At 45.3% G+C, this 15,174-nt stretch overlaps 1 protein-coding gene across 1 annotated transcript in view; it reads left to right on the top strand.

Annotated features, from left to right (window-relative positions):
• The window catches only part of SLA2 (Src like adaptor 2), a 291,725-nt gene extending 285,629 nt beyond the window's left edge, over positions 1–6,096 (top strand). The window contains exon 8 of the mRNA XM_078650513.1: positions 5,923–6,096. Within this exon, the coding sequence (XP_078506639.1) occupies positions 5,923–6,037 (115 nt within the window). The 3' untranslated portion in view covers positions 6,038–6,096. The remainder of the gene's footprint in view (positions 1–5,922) is intronic.
• The last annotated feature ends 9,078 nt before the right edge of the window (positions 6,097–15,174 follow it).

Raw genomic sequence — 15,174 nt, 5'->3', positions numbered from 1 at the left:
TGTACCCACATTGACCCGGAGATGCATGCCGCTGCGATTGTCTGGACGCCGAGGGCTTTTGATCCTGTGGAATGGTGTTTCCTGAGGGCAGTGTTGAGATGAGTGGGGGTAGGCGAAGTGTTCATACAACCTGTGAACGTGTTGTATGTGAGGCCTACTGCCCGTATGCGCGTGAATGGATTGCTATAAGACCTGATTGCGATCACGGGAGGGACAAGAACTAGCAACAATGTCTCAACCTGTTACAATGAGAAAGGCAAATATTCATGTATGTATAAGACATTACAAGAAGGAAAGAGGGAGACACGTGGTAAGTTGACCATCTGGCGCAGGTATATTGACGACATTCTGATACTATGGAAAGGGGACCTAAACACCTGTACAGCCTTTTGTAATTGGATTAACACACAGAACCGTTTCCTTAAGTTTTCTAGCACAGTTTCAACACCAGTATCCCTTTCCTTGACCTCAGAATCTGGCTATCCAAGAGTGTTATCATGACAAACCTGCATAGGAAAGAAACTGATAGAAACAGTCTCCTCCTCTACAGCAGCCACCACCCCAGATCCCTTAGGGAGAACCTCCCTTTCGGACAGTTCCTTAGGATCAGGAGGAACTGTTCGACTATGTCCGACTACAAAAAAGAGGCGGAGACACTTCAACACAAACTACTGGACAGGGGTTACCCCTCCAGAAATATCCATAACTCCTATAAACGGGCTATGAATAACCCCCGATAAGTGATGCTAGAGACAAGAACCAAGGACCAGACCGACACACTCACTTGTGTTACATCCTTTACCAGAAATTCCTCATTCTTGAAGAAAACCATTAATAAACACTGGGGCATTGTGAATTCGAGTGAACTGTCCATCTCTCGCCCCAGGTTTGCTTTCAAACGCACTTCAAACCTAAAAGAAGCACTGATACACACCAGACCCAAGAAAGAGCCAGGGAACACACAAAGAACCCTTTGGGCCCTTCCTACAGTAACAGGCCATTACCCCTGTGGTGGTTGTGCTATCTGCAACTTAACCAGTCCTTGCAAAGAGATAAAACTCACAGACGCCTTTATCTGGCACCCTAGATCGCACACTAATTGTAATACCCCTAGGTGCATCTATCTCCTCATATGCCCATGCGAGAAAAGATATGTAGGGATGACCATGAGACAGGCCAAGCTCCGGATCACCGAGCATAGGAGCAATATTAGGTGCCAAAAAACCCACACGAGACTCTACAGCTACTACAAAGAAAAAAAACACTCAGTGGACAGCTTGCGATGGACTGTACTTGAAGCCCATCCGAACATCACACAACATGCGCTCTTCCGGATAGACCAGAGATGGATTCACCGTCTGTCGACAGATACTGAGGGTTTAAATTACTCAATCCTGTGGAGCTCCTTAGCCTTGACACATTGACCTACTTCAAATTGATGTTTCATTCGTAATCAATTGATGGTCCTTATGACTGGGTGATTGGCCTCATGTCCCCCGAGACCCGGACCACCTTTGAACATCACTGTTACATAATAATTTTTAAGTTAAGTTGACTTCAGTGTGTTTATTTAATACCGGCAGAGTCTCCAAATAATCTAAGCACGCTGGCTTCTTATTACCAATACACTACTCTGGGTGCTTACATCAATATGAGTGATATCCACCGTGACGCCCACTGCCACACCTAATAGCGAATACAGATGGCTTTTAGAATACTTTACCAAGTGTGACAAGGCTTTGCTTACCTTGTTCTGTGCAAACAAATGAGTTGCCCTACCTTGTTTGCTTTGAATGTACCTTGTAATATGGCCGCCATGTTGGTGTAGCCTTCCCATGGCATTCAGCCTGATTGCCACACCCGACAGCAAATATAAATGCCTTTTAGATAACTTTCCTAAGTGTGACACCATTTTTAGTACTTTGCCCTGTAGAAACGGGCGAGTTCACCTGCCGTGGTTACTTTGTATACACCTTGTAAAATGGCCATCGTGTTGGTGATGAGTCTCCATTGCATTTAGCCTGAATCTGCGGCGGCCCAGGGACCCTCTACCACGCATGCACCGTTACCTTCAGACCGGCAGCACGTGACAGGGGCGTCTACGTGAATGCCTCAGACATACAGTTTAAAAGCTGCAATGGCGGCTGAAAGACTGTTTCCAGCTTCTCCGACCTCCTGACGCTCCTGACGCTCCTGCAGGTAGGTTCTTGGCCAGCGTCCGACATGCGGACAGGTGAGTTCCCCCCTGGGCGCGCCTCTAATTACGTGACGGCAGTGTTATGACTGGCTCTTCTTTAAATATACGGCTTACCCTTTTGAGTCAGCCATTGTTGCGGTCAGGTTTTACGTGACTTCTGGACACTACCTGCCCTCCTCCCGCCCTGCAACGATCACAGTAGGGGGCGAGTGCGGGACCTGCGGCGGCGGCTTGAGCGCTCATAATTACTGTGACTATGTTTTATGCAGGTACTATTATGCCCACTTGGCATGCTCAGGATCCGGTACCTTGACCCCTCTTGACCAGGGCTTTACTACATTCATACGAGCGGAGGGAGCGGCACGGCACAGAGTTTTAGAGTGCTCATGTAGTTCTACGCATATGGTGGCACTCCCCGGGGTCTGGCAGTAATTATGGCCCGTATTTTACAATGTTTGTGTTATTTCCTTATTTCTCCCTCCCCCTTTATACCATTTTAGGGTACCTATGAATAAGGTGCCTGGACAAGGGAGAAGACTGCTGACGCCAGTGTTAGCGTCAGATAGGGTGAGAATTGAACTACACAGGTATCATCTTGTTACCACTGTCCTTTTAGTCACCTTATGCTACAGTGTTCTAATTAACTGTATTTTCTCCATTTCTGTCACTGGACATTGTCCGGATACACCCAGCCTCGCTGTGTGTTTTTATTTCCCTCCACCCATGCCAACACCAGGCATTTTTATTGAATAATGAACCATTTACAGAGGATCTAGCCCTGCCATTAACAGGGGCACCATTCTTTCTCTAGGTCCCATTAGGAATGGGCAGGACCGACCGGCCTGCTTACTAGTATCCTGGGGAAGGTAATATCCTATCCTACCACAACGTGTAGCACTGTTTAAGTTCTTGGTCCTGACGAATTGCTATAAAGAGCATGAAACATGTTGACCACTAGGTAGAACGTACACTTTTGGATCATTGCACCAGCGTGTAGGTTCACCCCACCATTTTTACTCAGGTAGTTAACCACCCTATTAAAAAGACTTATTGGATTAACTAACCTGTTTTAAAAAACACTTGCCTTTCACGTCTACACACCCACTAGAGCCCTCACACCCACATGCACCAACTGGCAGGAACAAAAGATCTCCGATAAAGAGCCCCTTTACGGGTGCCCGTCAGACATTGAAGCGCCAGTCTGACGAGGAGCAGAACCCAGATGAGGAAGCATGACACCTCGCTTGCTGGGTGTGTGAGGGTTTTAGTTCCAAAAGGGGGATTACCCCCCCCCCCGGACCCCCTTTTCCCACTTTACGTAGTTTGGTTTATCTATTCTTTTATTAGTTATTTTCCCTAGGGGAACAGTGTATCCTTTTTGCTTACTTAGTTCCAGGGCACATCAACTGTCTGAAGTAATGGGATTTTGACAGGCTTGGTAGTAAGAGCTGTGTCATTGTTGCAAATTTGTATGTCTCCCTATGTGATTGCAAGTTCAATTACAGTGTTGAGAGACAAATCGTTGGGAATACAGATGGCAATCCCTGTTATTCCTAGCTAAATTCTTAACAATGTATCTAGAAGGAAAGAATTTAAAAAAAGATATGATTATGCTATATCTATATTTAATATTTATATTCGTAGAAAGTTACCCATAGCTTATATCCAACACAATGTTTACAGGTTGGTATTTTGGAGGCTTCAAGGACTATATTGCTGGGGATCTTCACAACCTCTAGAAATTTTAAAGTATAAACTGTTTAATTTTGACAGGCTCATCAAAGGTCTATAGTGAGCATCAACGCAGAATTTACTCAGATAATACACTCTCACCAAAAAGCTGCTATTTACCACACAGTGCCAAGCAGGTAAAATGTGCCTAAAGGGAAAACACAAAGGATTTGTTTAAACAAAATAAATAATGATTTAAAAAAATTCAATATGTCAAATTATGACATCCATACATCACTTTAAAGTTGATTGAAACATCCAATTTGCGAAGGAACATTACTTGTCAAACGAAAAAATTCAATGGCAGGTGTTATTGGTCAATATTTGATATTCAAAACATATTTATTAATGTATACAAAATGCATACAGTGGGGTTCAAAATCGATCAATCTAGAAAAAACACACATTCACCATGGTTTTAGGCACGTCGACTTGTGGTTTTGAAAAATATGTCAAGTGAATCTACAACCAGGGTAAATTTGTGTTTTTTTAAATCATTAATTATTTTGTTTAAACAAATCCTTTGTGGGTCCTTTATATTGAATACTTTATTGTTTGCCCAAGCCCTCAAGGGAATACTGGGTTGCCCTTTTGCTTATTATAAAGGGAAAACAAGCACTTTCTATTGGTAAATATGTTGGGACAGATTTACAAGCCCCTTCTGACGCACTGGCGGCACATTTTAGTGCCCCATATTTACAAGCACAGGAAAAGTCACCCTGCGTGACTTTTCCTGTTCTTGTAAATATGGACCCTTGGCATGCAGCTCTGTGCTTGAAAGGGGCGTTCCATGAGTGTTGCTGTGTGTGTTCCCACGCAACACCCATGGAACCAGACACATTTCCAGATTTACTAGACATCCTACATTTAGAAATGCGTCTGAATGCTACGCCTCCCCAGGGGCGGCGTAGTGAGGCGCAACGAGTAGAAATGTATTAATTTCTCCTTGTTTTTTCCCTCTTTCTATGTGTACCGCATTCTGCAGCGCACATAGCGAGAGGAAATCACCTCTGGTGATTGTTTATGTACAGGAAGGTGTCCCTTCCTGCACGTGAACCATCAGTAAAACAATGACGTTTTGCAAGTTCTGTGTGTGCTAATGGAGCACACATAGAACTTGAATATTGCAACTTATGATTGTTTATGCGCAGGAAGGGAACCCTTCCTGCACATAAACAATCTCCCCACGACGCAGGCATCCTTGCGCCATGGTGCATGTGCCGGCACAAGGCAGCAGTCAGTGTGTCAGGGCAGGGGGAAGCACAGAGATGTGATATATTGTTGTAAATATGTCGCATCCCTGTGCTTTGAAAGTGACTCAGTGCGGAGCGTCCAAATGGATTGCGGCAAGTCCTGAGTTACTTTCCTTGTAAATCTGTCCCGTGGCGCGAGCCCTACAATGTACACACTTTTATGCGAATCCAAGTAGGAGGTGGTAGTGCACTTGTATAGGAGCAGTTTGTGGACAGGTGCTGTTTCCTGGCTTCACAGCACCTTTGATGATTTCATTGTATGATGAGTGGACCATGGCGCACATGACCCATACTCCATTTGTACCGAGCACTTTGATAGTCCTTCGTGCACCGTATCAGAACATGCAATCTTTACAGAATTTTCTCACAGTGCATAATCGTTGTCAGTGAAGGTGCTAGGGCAAGAGACCGCTAATGGCTCACAAATGGATTCATAAATTAAAAAACTGAGGGGCATATTATCAAGAAACAGCGTTAACATTAAACTGCTGCTAAAGCGGCGATAATGGGCTTGATAATACGCCCTTGTTAATTCCCGTAGAAGCCCATGTTCTGGTGTAAACATGGGCTTCTATGGCAATTCTCTACTGCGTATTATCAAGCCCATTATCTCTGTTTTAGCGGCAGTTTTCTGCCGCTAAAGCGGCGATAATGTTAACGCCTTGCTTGATACTATGCCCCTGAATTTGTTTAGTTGCAACAAATTTCTGAACTTTTAATTTTGATTTTTTTTTCTCACAGTGCCGTGTTATTCAAAGAAGGTACACAGTTGGAGGAAGAGTCTCCTGTAAGCCTTGGACTTCGCGAAGCAATAAGTTCCTATTTATTCATGACCGATGGCCAAAACCTAATATGACTCACTGGCATTGAAAGCCGATGGAAAGCATGTCCAAAGACTTCTGTGTAAACAAACAATTGCAACGGCAAAAAGAACGGCAAATGGACAGTGTAAAAAAGTATATCGCAGGGCCAGTGGCTACCTTGAAAGCAGCCTTACATTTGCAGTTAAAAAGGATCCATGTCTGAGGGTGGCTTGCAGTTTGAATCTTGGGTGTTCAGTGTTACTACTTGTAAAATGGTAATACATGTTGTCCTGAGTTAGACTGCAGAACCATGACGGTGAGTGAACAGCCTGGTGCAGTCCCAAAGCACAGTGAGTGAAGAGGATTTCAGATATTGTCGAAAAAATCAAAGCGAGGAGGTAGAGGAGGTAAGAGGGACTCGTCCACCAGGTAGTTGTATTAAAAAACACAGACTCTCTCGTCAAATAGATGCTGATTGTATCGGTATTTAATATTCATTTTGAAAAGAACATGTATTTAATCACGTACTAGCAGTAGTGGTATCATGGAGCATATATACTTTTCCTTGGTCTGAAGAATAGCCTTGGGGTAGGGCTAGAAACATGTCGACCAGTGAGGCTCGAGGACATTATCCCTTTTGCATCTCCAATTTCCCCATTTTTTACCAATACCAGATAGAGGTCCAAATAAAGAGTATTTTTTCCTGCTAACCAGGTATTTTTTAATCTCTACCAAATACCACTCCCCCCCTCCAACTCCTTTCTCACTCATTTGGATTTACCAAAACCTATAGTGCTCCCACGTGTCCGTAGGTTGTAGGTTGTAGCACGCCCGCCCCGCAGCGGGATAGGAAGAACCCATTGATGAAGCATGCCACCAGGGGTAACCCTGGTGGGTGAGGGTTATTTAAATACATTTTTCTACCTTCTAGAACTCTTGAAGGGGAATCAAATTAAGCATCTAGGGACAGATTTCAAATTTATTGGACATAAGGCGAACTATTTGCTTCACATCTTTAGAAGGGGATGTGTGGAAAAAACTGCAGGTCGCATAGGCTGTGGTTTCAGAATATTTGTCACATAGCCCCAGATGAGTGGGCCCCTCTATTCCCCATACGAAAAAATGGGCAGGTTCTCGGACTATGGGTGACCCAGACGCACATTCTAATTGTTGTGTGTTCCGACACTTCACCTTTTACCCCACAAAGCACACATTCCGACGTGAGGAGGAAAATAAAGATCCTCAATAACATCAGCACCCTTAGGTGGGAATGGTCTCACGCCCAATAAACTGCTGCAGGTGTTAACCACATAGATTTATTAATACATATCAGAATCAGTGCAACAATAACCGTGTAGTCAACAATAATAATGTAGAACTGAATGCGCCACCAGTATGTCACTTTTTGTGACGTACTGGTGGCGTATTTCTCTGCCCCATATTTACAAGGACAGGAAAAGCAACTCTTCGTGACTTTTCCTATCCTTGTAAATATTGCGCCTTTGCACGCAGCACTTTGTGTGAAAGGGGCTTTCCATGGGAGGGGCTGTGGGTGTTTCCACGCAACAACCATGGAACAAGACACATTTCCAGATTGACGAGGAATCGAAAATCTGGAAATGTGTGTAAATGCTACGCCTCCCCAGGGAAGGCGTAGGTGAGGCGCAACGGGGAGAAATGTTTTCATTTCTCCTCGTTTTTTCCTCTTTCAATGTGTGCTGCATTCTACAGCACACATTGACAGAGGAAAATGCCTCTAGTGATTGCTTTTGTGTAGGAAGGTGCCCCCTTTCCTGCACAAAAACAATCCCCCCATGGCGCAGGCATCCTTGCACCATGGTGCAAGGGTGCCTGCGCCGGCGCATGGCAGCTGTTTGTGCGCGGCACAGGGGAGAACACAGGAATGCAACATATTATTGTAAATAGGTCGCATTCCTGTGCTTTGGTAGTGAAGCAGAGTGGCGCAGCCAATTGGCTTGCGGTGCTGCGCTGCGGAAATTCCTTATACATATGTCCGTAATTTTTTTTAACGATTTCCTAAACAAAACATGATTATGAAGGTAGCATTTTTGTGTCTTTTTTATAGTACTAGCTAGTTTTCAAATGTAAAAAATCACATTTGGCAACTGATACTGCTCTTTCAGAGAATCCACAGTTAACGGAATGCAGAGTCACCCTTGTTTTTTCTTCTAAGTACCAGATTCTTTTACCTTCTCTTAAGATCGTAGAACATCCACTACCTGTCAGCTTTGATGTTAAGATCTGTAGTTTCAGAAATATTGTGATTCCTTCTTTACCAAGGCAGGTGGATTGGGTGTTCATGACCACAAGAAGGACGACTTCCAGAGACAGATCTCATGCCAGAAACAGAGATAAATGTTCACACCACTCCAGACACTGTCCCAGAAAAGAGTAAGGAGGCAACACAGATATGGCCCCCCTGACACAATAAGAGACAGTGCAGTTTTTCTAACTGGAAACGTAATTTTTCCATAGCAAGGGCCGGTTCTATGATTTGCGAGGCCCTGGGCCACAAGGGAATGCGCGAGGCCCTTCTAACTTAAGTGACCCCTTGCAAGGAAACCATTCAAAGACACCGCGGGAGGCCCATTGTACAGGATTTTATCGCCCCCACAGTTTTAATTTTTAACCCACAAGCAATTCTCACACCTCCAACCGATAGGTGTAAGAATTGCTTGTGGGCTGAGAGTTAACACCGTGGGTGCGCTAAAATCCTGTACAATGGGCCTCCCACAGTGTCTCTGAATGGGTCTCCTTGCAATTGGGACAAGGGGAAGAGTCCCCCCCCCCAGGCCTCCAGACACCATCCCAGAGAGGCCCAGGGAGGGGACCCCTCCCGACCCCTCCCATAGACCCTAATTGCATGGAGACTGGGAAACAACAGGGGACACGATCGGTGTGGGCCCCATGCTGGTGGGCTGAGTGCGAGGCCCTGGGCAGCTGCCCACGCTGCCCATGCCTAGCGCCGGCCCTGCATGCAGCAGCAGCTTCTATCTTAGGGCTCCAGAGCGACCCCCCTCTGAAGTGCAGGCATGATTCTTAACATTTGCAGTTCATCCTTTTTAAACCATAACATAATTCTTTTGAAACACATCTGGCTGCCTGGCCCAATGTTTTTGGTAAGACAGCCAGACACTGGCAGGGTGGTAATGTGCAGTTGCATATGCATCAGTTCTCGATGGCCGGGTGATGTCATGACGCAGGGCTTACCTCTTTACAGCCCGCATTTGCCATCTGGAGAACTTGGGGGCATATTACCAACAAATAGCGATATTTATCACTAAGTAGGCTTAGTGGCAATATTTTTATCGCCGCGCATCATCGTTTTTTATCGCTGAGATAACTTGCTATTAGCAAGGTTTACCTCAAAAGCGATAAAAATCCAGGCGATAGCAGCGAAATGCATGAATCTCGCTGAGAATACAGCGATATTCACGCATTAGCGACGAAATGCTCTTAGCCATGTTATCCACCTCCCATTGGATAACATGGCTAAGAACTGGTCTGGGCAGGTGTTAGTATTTGGAGATATTAACGCTTAGCGCAAATATTTCCATCGCTACGTCTGCCTTGGTAATAGGCGATAGCGTCGTTATTGACTGCTTTCAGTCGCTAACTGGTTGGGTACGCCCACTTTGCATGTCATTAGCGATAAACATCGCTGACATGCAAAGCGGGCCCCAAACCGCTCGCTATCGCCTACAAGCTGTCGCTAACTGCTGTTAGCGACAGCTTGTGAATAGGGCGATAGAATTATCGCCGCTAAGCGGCCGAAAATGCCCGCTAACGCGGCGATATTCGCCTATCGCCCTCCGTGGTAATATGCCCCTTGATCCTTTGTGTTGTTGACGCCAATGAAACTTAAACCTGATCAGGAACTGCAGTCTGAAAGCCCTACGTGCTATAAACCATGTCACGCATTGGCAGTCACTCCACACTCCTTAAACTAGAGGAACACATTGGACTCCCACCCAACTCAACCCCAGTCTATCTTCACTTTCCTCTGCATCTCCGATTGTCTTTGCCATGTTGCACCCGACCGGTAATGCAGGGGGGGTTTATAAAAGGAAGGCCTACATCAGAGGCCAAGAGAGGGAGCCTGATGGTGGGACTGGGTACTTTTTTTTTCCACCTTAGACAAAGCTACTTTGATGACAGTGGGTACACCGACAGAGCTGTCCCAGGTAAGACTTCTTCAGCAGTAATGCATTGCAAGAGACAATCCATGAGTGAAGCTCAACCTCTTCCCAAAGAATCAACGCCTCTGTAATTAAAAAATGCTTTTTGGCCTCCTCGCGCTTGCTACTATGTTGCTATTTACTCCTCAAATTGCAGGCCTTCAAATAATAACAGCAAAGCCAGATTTTGGATTCATAAAAAAATTGAAGCCGCAAACCCAAGCTCACTCGCGTGCAAGTTTTTTGCTTTCATACCCGTCTCTTCTCTCCTCTGCAAGCCCTCTCTAAAAACATTCGGACTTTCTGTGGCCTGCACAGCCATTCACTCTCCCTCTCTTCAAACAATAAACCTAATGGCTTTGTGACTTGGAATACAATGGAAATATTCTATTTGCTGACAGTGGCCTTGTACAGCATGGTTGAGCTCACTGTATTGTAGTCTGTGTCTAACAGTGGCATTGCCCTGCAAAGTCTGCACTCTGACTCTGGTTGAAAGACTTTAAGCACTGCTTTGTGAAAAGACTTTCTTAGAAGAACTTTCACAATCATGCCACTCTTCCAGTCTGTATATATTCCCAAGTCGGGCGTGGTGTTACGGATAGAGGCGCCGTCTTTAGCACTGTAGAAGCAAGTTGGAGCCTCAGCCCCAAGACAACACATCTTGTGATTCTAGACAAATCACCTAATCTCTCCAATGCCTAAAAAATGAATCTGACTTTGCTTAATGTGACTGTTGCCGGGGTAGACACCCCAGTGCTCTATGTCTAGGTTTTTGTGCTATACAAAACTGGAAAAAACAGTTTCATAAAGTGTGCTTTATGGGGAAATAGGTGAAGTGCAGGAACACATGGCTCTTGGCATTATATTTCCTTTTGAAGTTGCAATGACATTTCTTAACAGACACATTCCTGACCTCAGATGTCGTGCATCTCTATGTGAAAGAAGTCATGCTAATTTCAGGTTCTTTATGGGCAGCTGTCTGATAAACAATTTAATTCAACTCTGAATGGAAATTACATTACAAAGTCCACAGTGTTGCCTCTGTTGTGAGATAATTTTTTGTGGACGTTTGAAGACCCTCTCGTGAAGGTAAAGCTTGCTTGGTACAACACAAAAATATCTCTTCAGAACCTCTGGATTTTGTAACAAATGTATGTGTAAATTGTGTTGTAAATGACCCATTTTGTCATGCTTGTTACTGGACAGAACTATACCCTCTCTCAAACATTCTACAAGGAATTCCATTTCACTCTCTTCACTTACTTGTTCCAGGTTGAGGAAGGGATTTACGCCCCGCCCTCCCCCCCCCCCCCCACCACTTTGGAAGTTCAACAGCCGCCACTGGTCACATGAGTCTATTATATGAAGGATTATTCCATGAGGTCACTAATATGGCAGCAAGGTATATTGTCTTTAAGACAATGCAAATAAGACCATTTGTGTCTCTAGTTCCCTACCTCTTGTAACTCAGCAAGGGGTTGTTATTGATACAGGCATCTGTCGGAATGACAAAGACAACAGAGATTGAGTTAGGCTGATCACAACCCTTTCCTTCAGGCACACAAGCCCCCTGCAGATTTGTTATTTAGTTTTACAGTGCATAAAAGACTTAATTCATCTTGCTCAAATTACCCATACAAAGATTATATGCACAGACCTCCCGGGCAGTAATGTTTTTCAGATTGTCTATATATTTCTTAAGATTACCAGATTCACAATTCCAACATGATAGCTAGAGCTGGCCCCTAAGGACCGAATGGAACTGTACCAACTGCCAGGAAACCAAGGGGAAGATTTTTGAGCAATTCATAATTAGAAAAAGATCACACTGGGTCAGCTGAGGACCTGAAAGAGTTCTCAGTTTATGGTTGATGACTCGGCTTGTCAACGAGGCATTCCACATGGTTGAGACTCGCTTCTTAGTTGAATTGCTCCTCCGAAAACTCAAGTCCTTTCTTTTTCTGGGAATACTGATTTGGGTTTACACAAGTGGAGAAATCTAGATGAACACCAAAGCTGAAACCTTAAATTAAACAGATTGTAAAAGAGAAAGTGTTTTTAGAGAGGCTTCTCTCAACACAGGTTCATACATCTTAGTGGCATATGCACCATACCAGCCAAACCCTACTTTCCGCTGGCAAAGGTAAAAACAAAAGCAAGGCACCAGGATTAGAATGAGCCAACGGGTATTAACAGCTCTGGGTACAGGGCCCAGCATATACAACATAGTGAGCATCTTTCTGGACTTCAGACGAAAACAAAGTATAAGTGGGTGCTAGATTTTTCACTGACTCAACAAAGACGACTGAAATGCTTGAAACCGATTTTTCTGGAGCAGATGGTGTATGAGGTCAATCTTTTTGTCTAGAAAAAGATAGTAAAATATGATTCCAGATATTAAGGAACAACGAGATAAATTAATATTGACTGGTAAAGGCAAAAGGTTAGTACAGTGATGTTTACCCCATCACCTCAAGACTGCAGGCAAGTGGGTCAAGTAAGAGAATTTCTGGATGCTGCAAATTTTAGCCCACAGACAAGCCCTTATTTAATATTTAAAATGGTAAAATGCTTGTGAGATCCTGCATTCACTAGGAAGTGATTATGGCCTACTGCACCACAGGGAAGTTATCTGTATGTAAATAAGCACTTGCCAATAATTTAAGTTTAACACATACATGTTTATTTGGGACCCTGCAGAATTATGAAAATACATTCCAAATTCAGTTGATACAAAAACTCTTCATTCCCATGCTTTCAGCTTAATCTTGCAGTTGAACAGCCTTAATGATGAATAGTAGGACAGCCCTTTGAGGATTCATACTCTAATGTTGTAATTATGAGGAGACAGATAGTATCTCAATTTCTAAAGTAGCTGCCAGCACCACCAGCCAGTTCTTCCATGTTCCTATCTGCCCTTTTTTTTTTGCAGAGTTTTATATAGCGCGAACTAGACCCGAACCGAATCAGGTATCAGAGCGCTTTACATATTTTCCAGTTACGTTACATGAGGACACACTTTCTTTTTTTTTTTTTTTTTTTTTTTTGTTTGAAAACCTTTATTGAGACAAAAAACAGAAGATACATGCGCGAGCCCACAACCATCACGGCCGGCCGCAAAGATAGGCGAAAAATAACAGGAGAACAGTATATCAGTATACCATCAGGATATTACAAAATACGCCAGAAGCGACAATGGGGCGCGCTACACAGGAGAGGAGGTTTTCATTTTTAAGTCAGAAGGAAGCGAGGGGCTGCAACAGGAAGAATTGTACACCTTACATTAAGGGACACAAAGAAACGCGACAAGAGGGGCGTACCCCATTTACAAGGGAAAGTGGGCTATACATACAGCAACTATATAGGCTATGCTTCCGCAACAATAAATCAAGCAATAGGCAGCAATACACGAAATAACGATTCCAAGCGGAATCCCAGAAAGCCCACCCCCAGAACAGAAAACAAAGATTCATTAAAACACAAGGAGAAAAAAGGTGCGAAACCCCGAAGCAGCCAACCCCACGAAGAGGAAAGAACCCTCCCAAAGCCGGAAAAGAGCGATAGGGACCATAGAACAAAACAAACTAAAAGAACAAACCCCCCCCACACCCACCACCCCGCACCCCTGTAATGGCTACGGCCAAATCCACTAACAGCGTGCCTGTCGCCCTGGAACTGCCCCACAGTAGGGAAAGATATAAAAAGAGTGGAGGAGGAGAGAAACAGACCCGCTCCGGGATGCAATATTCGGGCCGCCCATCCCTAGACCCCGCCATCGATACAAAATAAATGTGGAACATCCCCGGCTATCCATCAACATACCAGCAGTAAGAACAACAACAAACTTAACATGGGAGGGGACACCCTCCACCCCGCCTCCCGCAGCCCGGCGTAACGACAAAGTCCAGCTTTATAGTACCGTCCATCAATTCTAATCCCAACAGTAAACGGTACTCAGTGCTTGATAGGGGGAGCTCAACCCTGGCCCCTGCGATCAAGAACAACGACGTGGTCCAGCTGCACAGTAGCCATCTTGAATGGGACAAACAAACCGTGTGACCCCCGCAGATCAGAACGCCGTCGAACAAAGTCTGTCCAATCAAATGTCAAGTGTGCAACCGCGATAGAAGTGTAGACATCGCACTGGAACAGCCCCCCCGGCCCGGGCAATAGTAGCAACCACAGAATAACGTAGGAAGCGTCTCCGTAGATCAACAATGGAGTGTCCAAACATGGCGTCCGAGGACGAGACCCCACACATTGAACCAGCATACAGACATCAGACCGCTGCATCTCCGTCGCAGACAGCATCACGGGGATATCGGGAGCACAGACCAACAGCACCTCCGGGCGCATCCGGGCAGGCAGTCTACAGAAGTCGGGCACAGGATGAGGCTCAGCTTCACGCAGTCGTAAATGTGCTTGGTCAGGCAGGGGCACAACAGATAGAACAGCATCCAGGCTGTGCCCTAGGTCACAGGCATTGGCACAAAAAGCAGTACGAAGAGTATCCAGGGCTCTCATAATGTCCACAATCCGCACTGGTGCCTTAGGAGAGAAGGATGCATCGGATCCATGCACACGGGGCTCAGAAACTCGGTGCAGCCCACAAGACTGGCCATCCACGTTATCATCACCAAGCTGAGCACCAGTCAGCGTCGGGCAGCGTCCGGGAGGAGGCGAGGACGTCCCAGCGTTTCCACCGCAGGGAGCACCAGGTAAGACACACCAATGGAGTCGGGGTCACCTCCCGAGCCCGAAAACACCGCTTAGGATCAGGATCGATGCCAGGATAGGTCGCGGGACGGGAGGGAAGCGAAAAGGTCGGCGGAGCCGAAGGATTAGGCGGCCATCATGGTCGCAGGCTAGGCTCCTCCACACTTTCATTTAAGTGATTTGCCCAGAATCACAGGAGGTTTTGGCGTCGTTACCGAGACTTGATCCCCAGGTCCGAGGTCAAGCGCCTTAGCCGTTAGGCCAACTCCTCTCCC

The sequence above is a fragment of the Lissotriton helveticus genome, chromosome 7 (assembly GCF_964261635.1).
Source record: "Lissotriton helveticus chromosome 7, aLisHel1.1, whole genome shotgun sequence".
Taxonomy (NCBI): Eukaryota; Metazoa; Chordata; class Amphibia; order Caudata; family Salamandridae; genus Lissotriton; species Lissotriton helveticus.
Note: the sequence above shows the minus strand (reverse complement) of the source record. Positions and strands in the feature narration are given on the sequence as shown.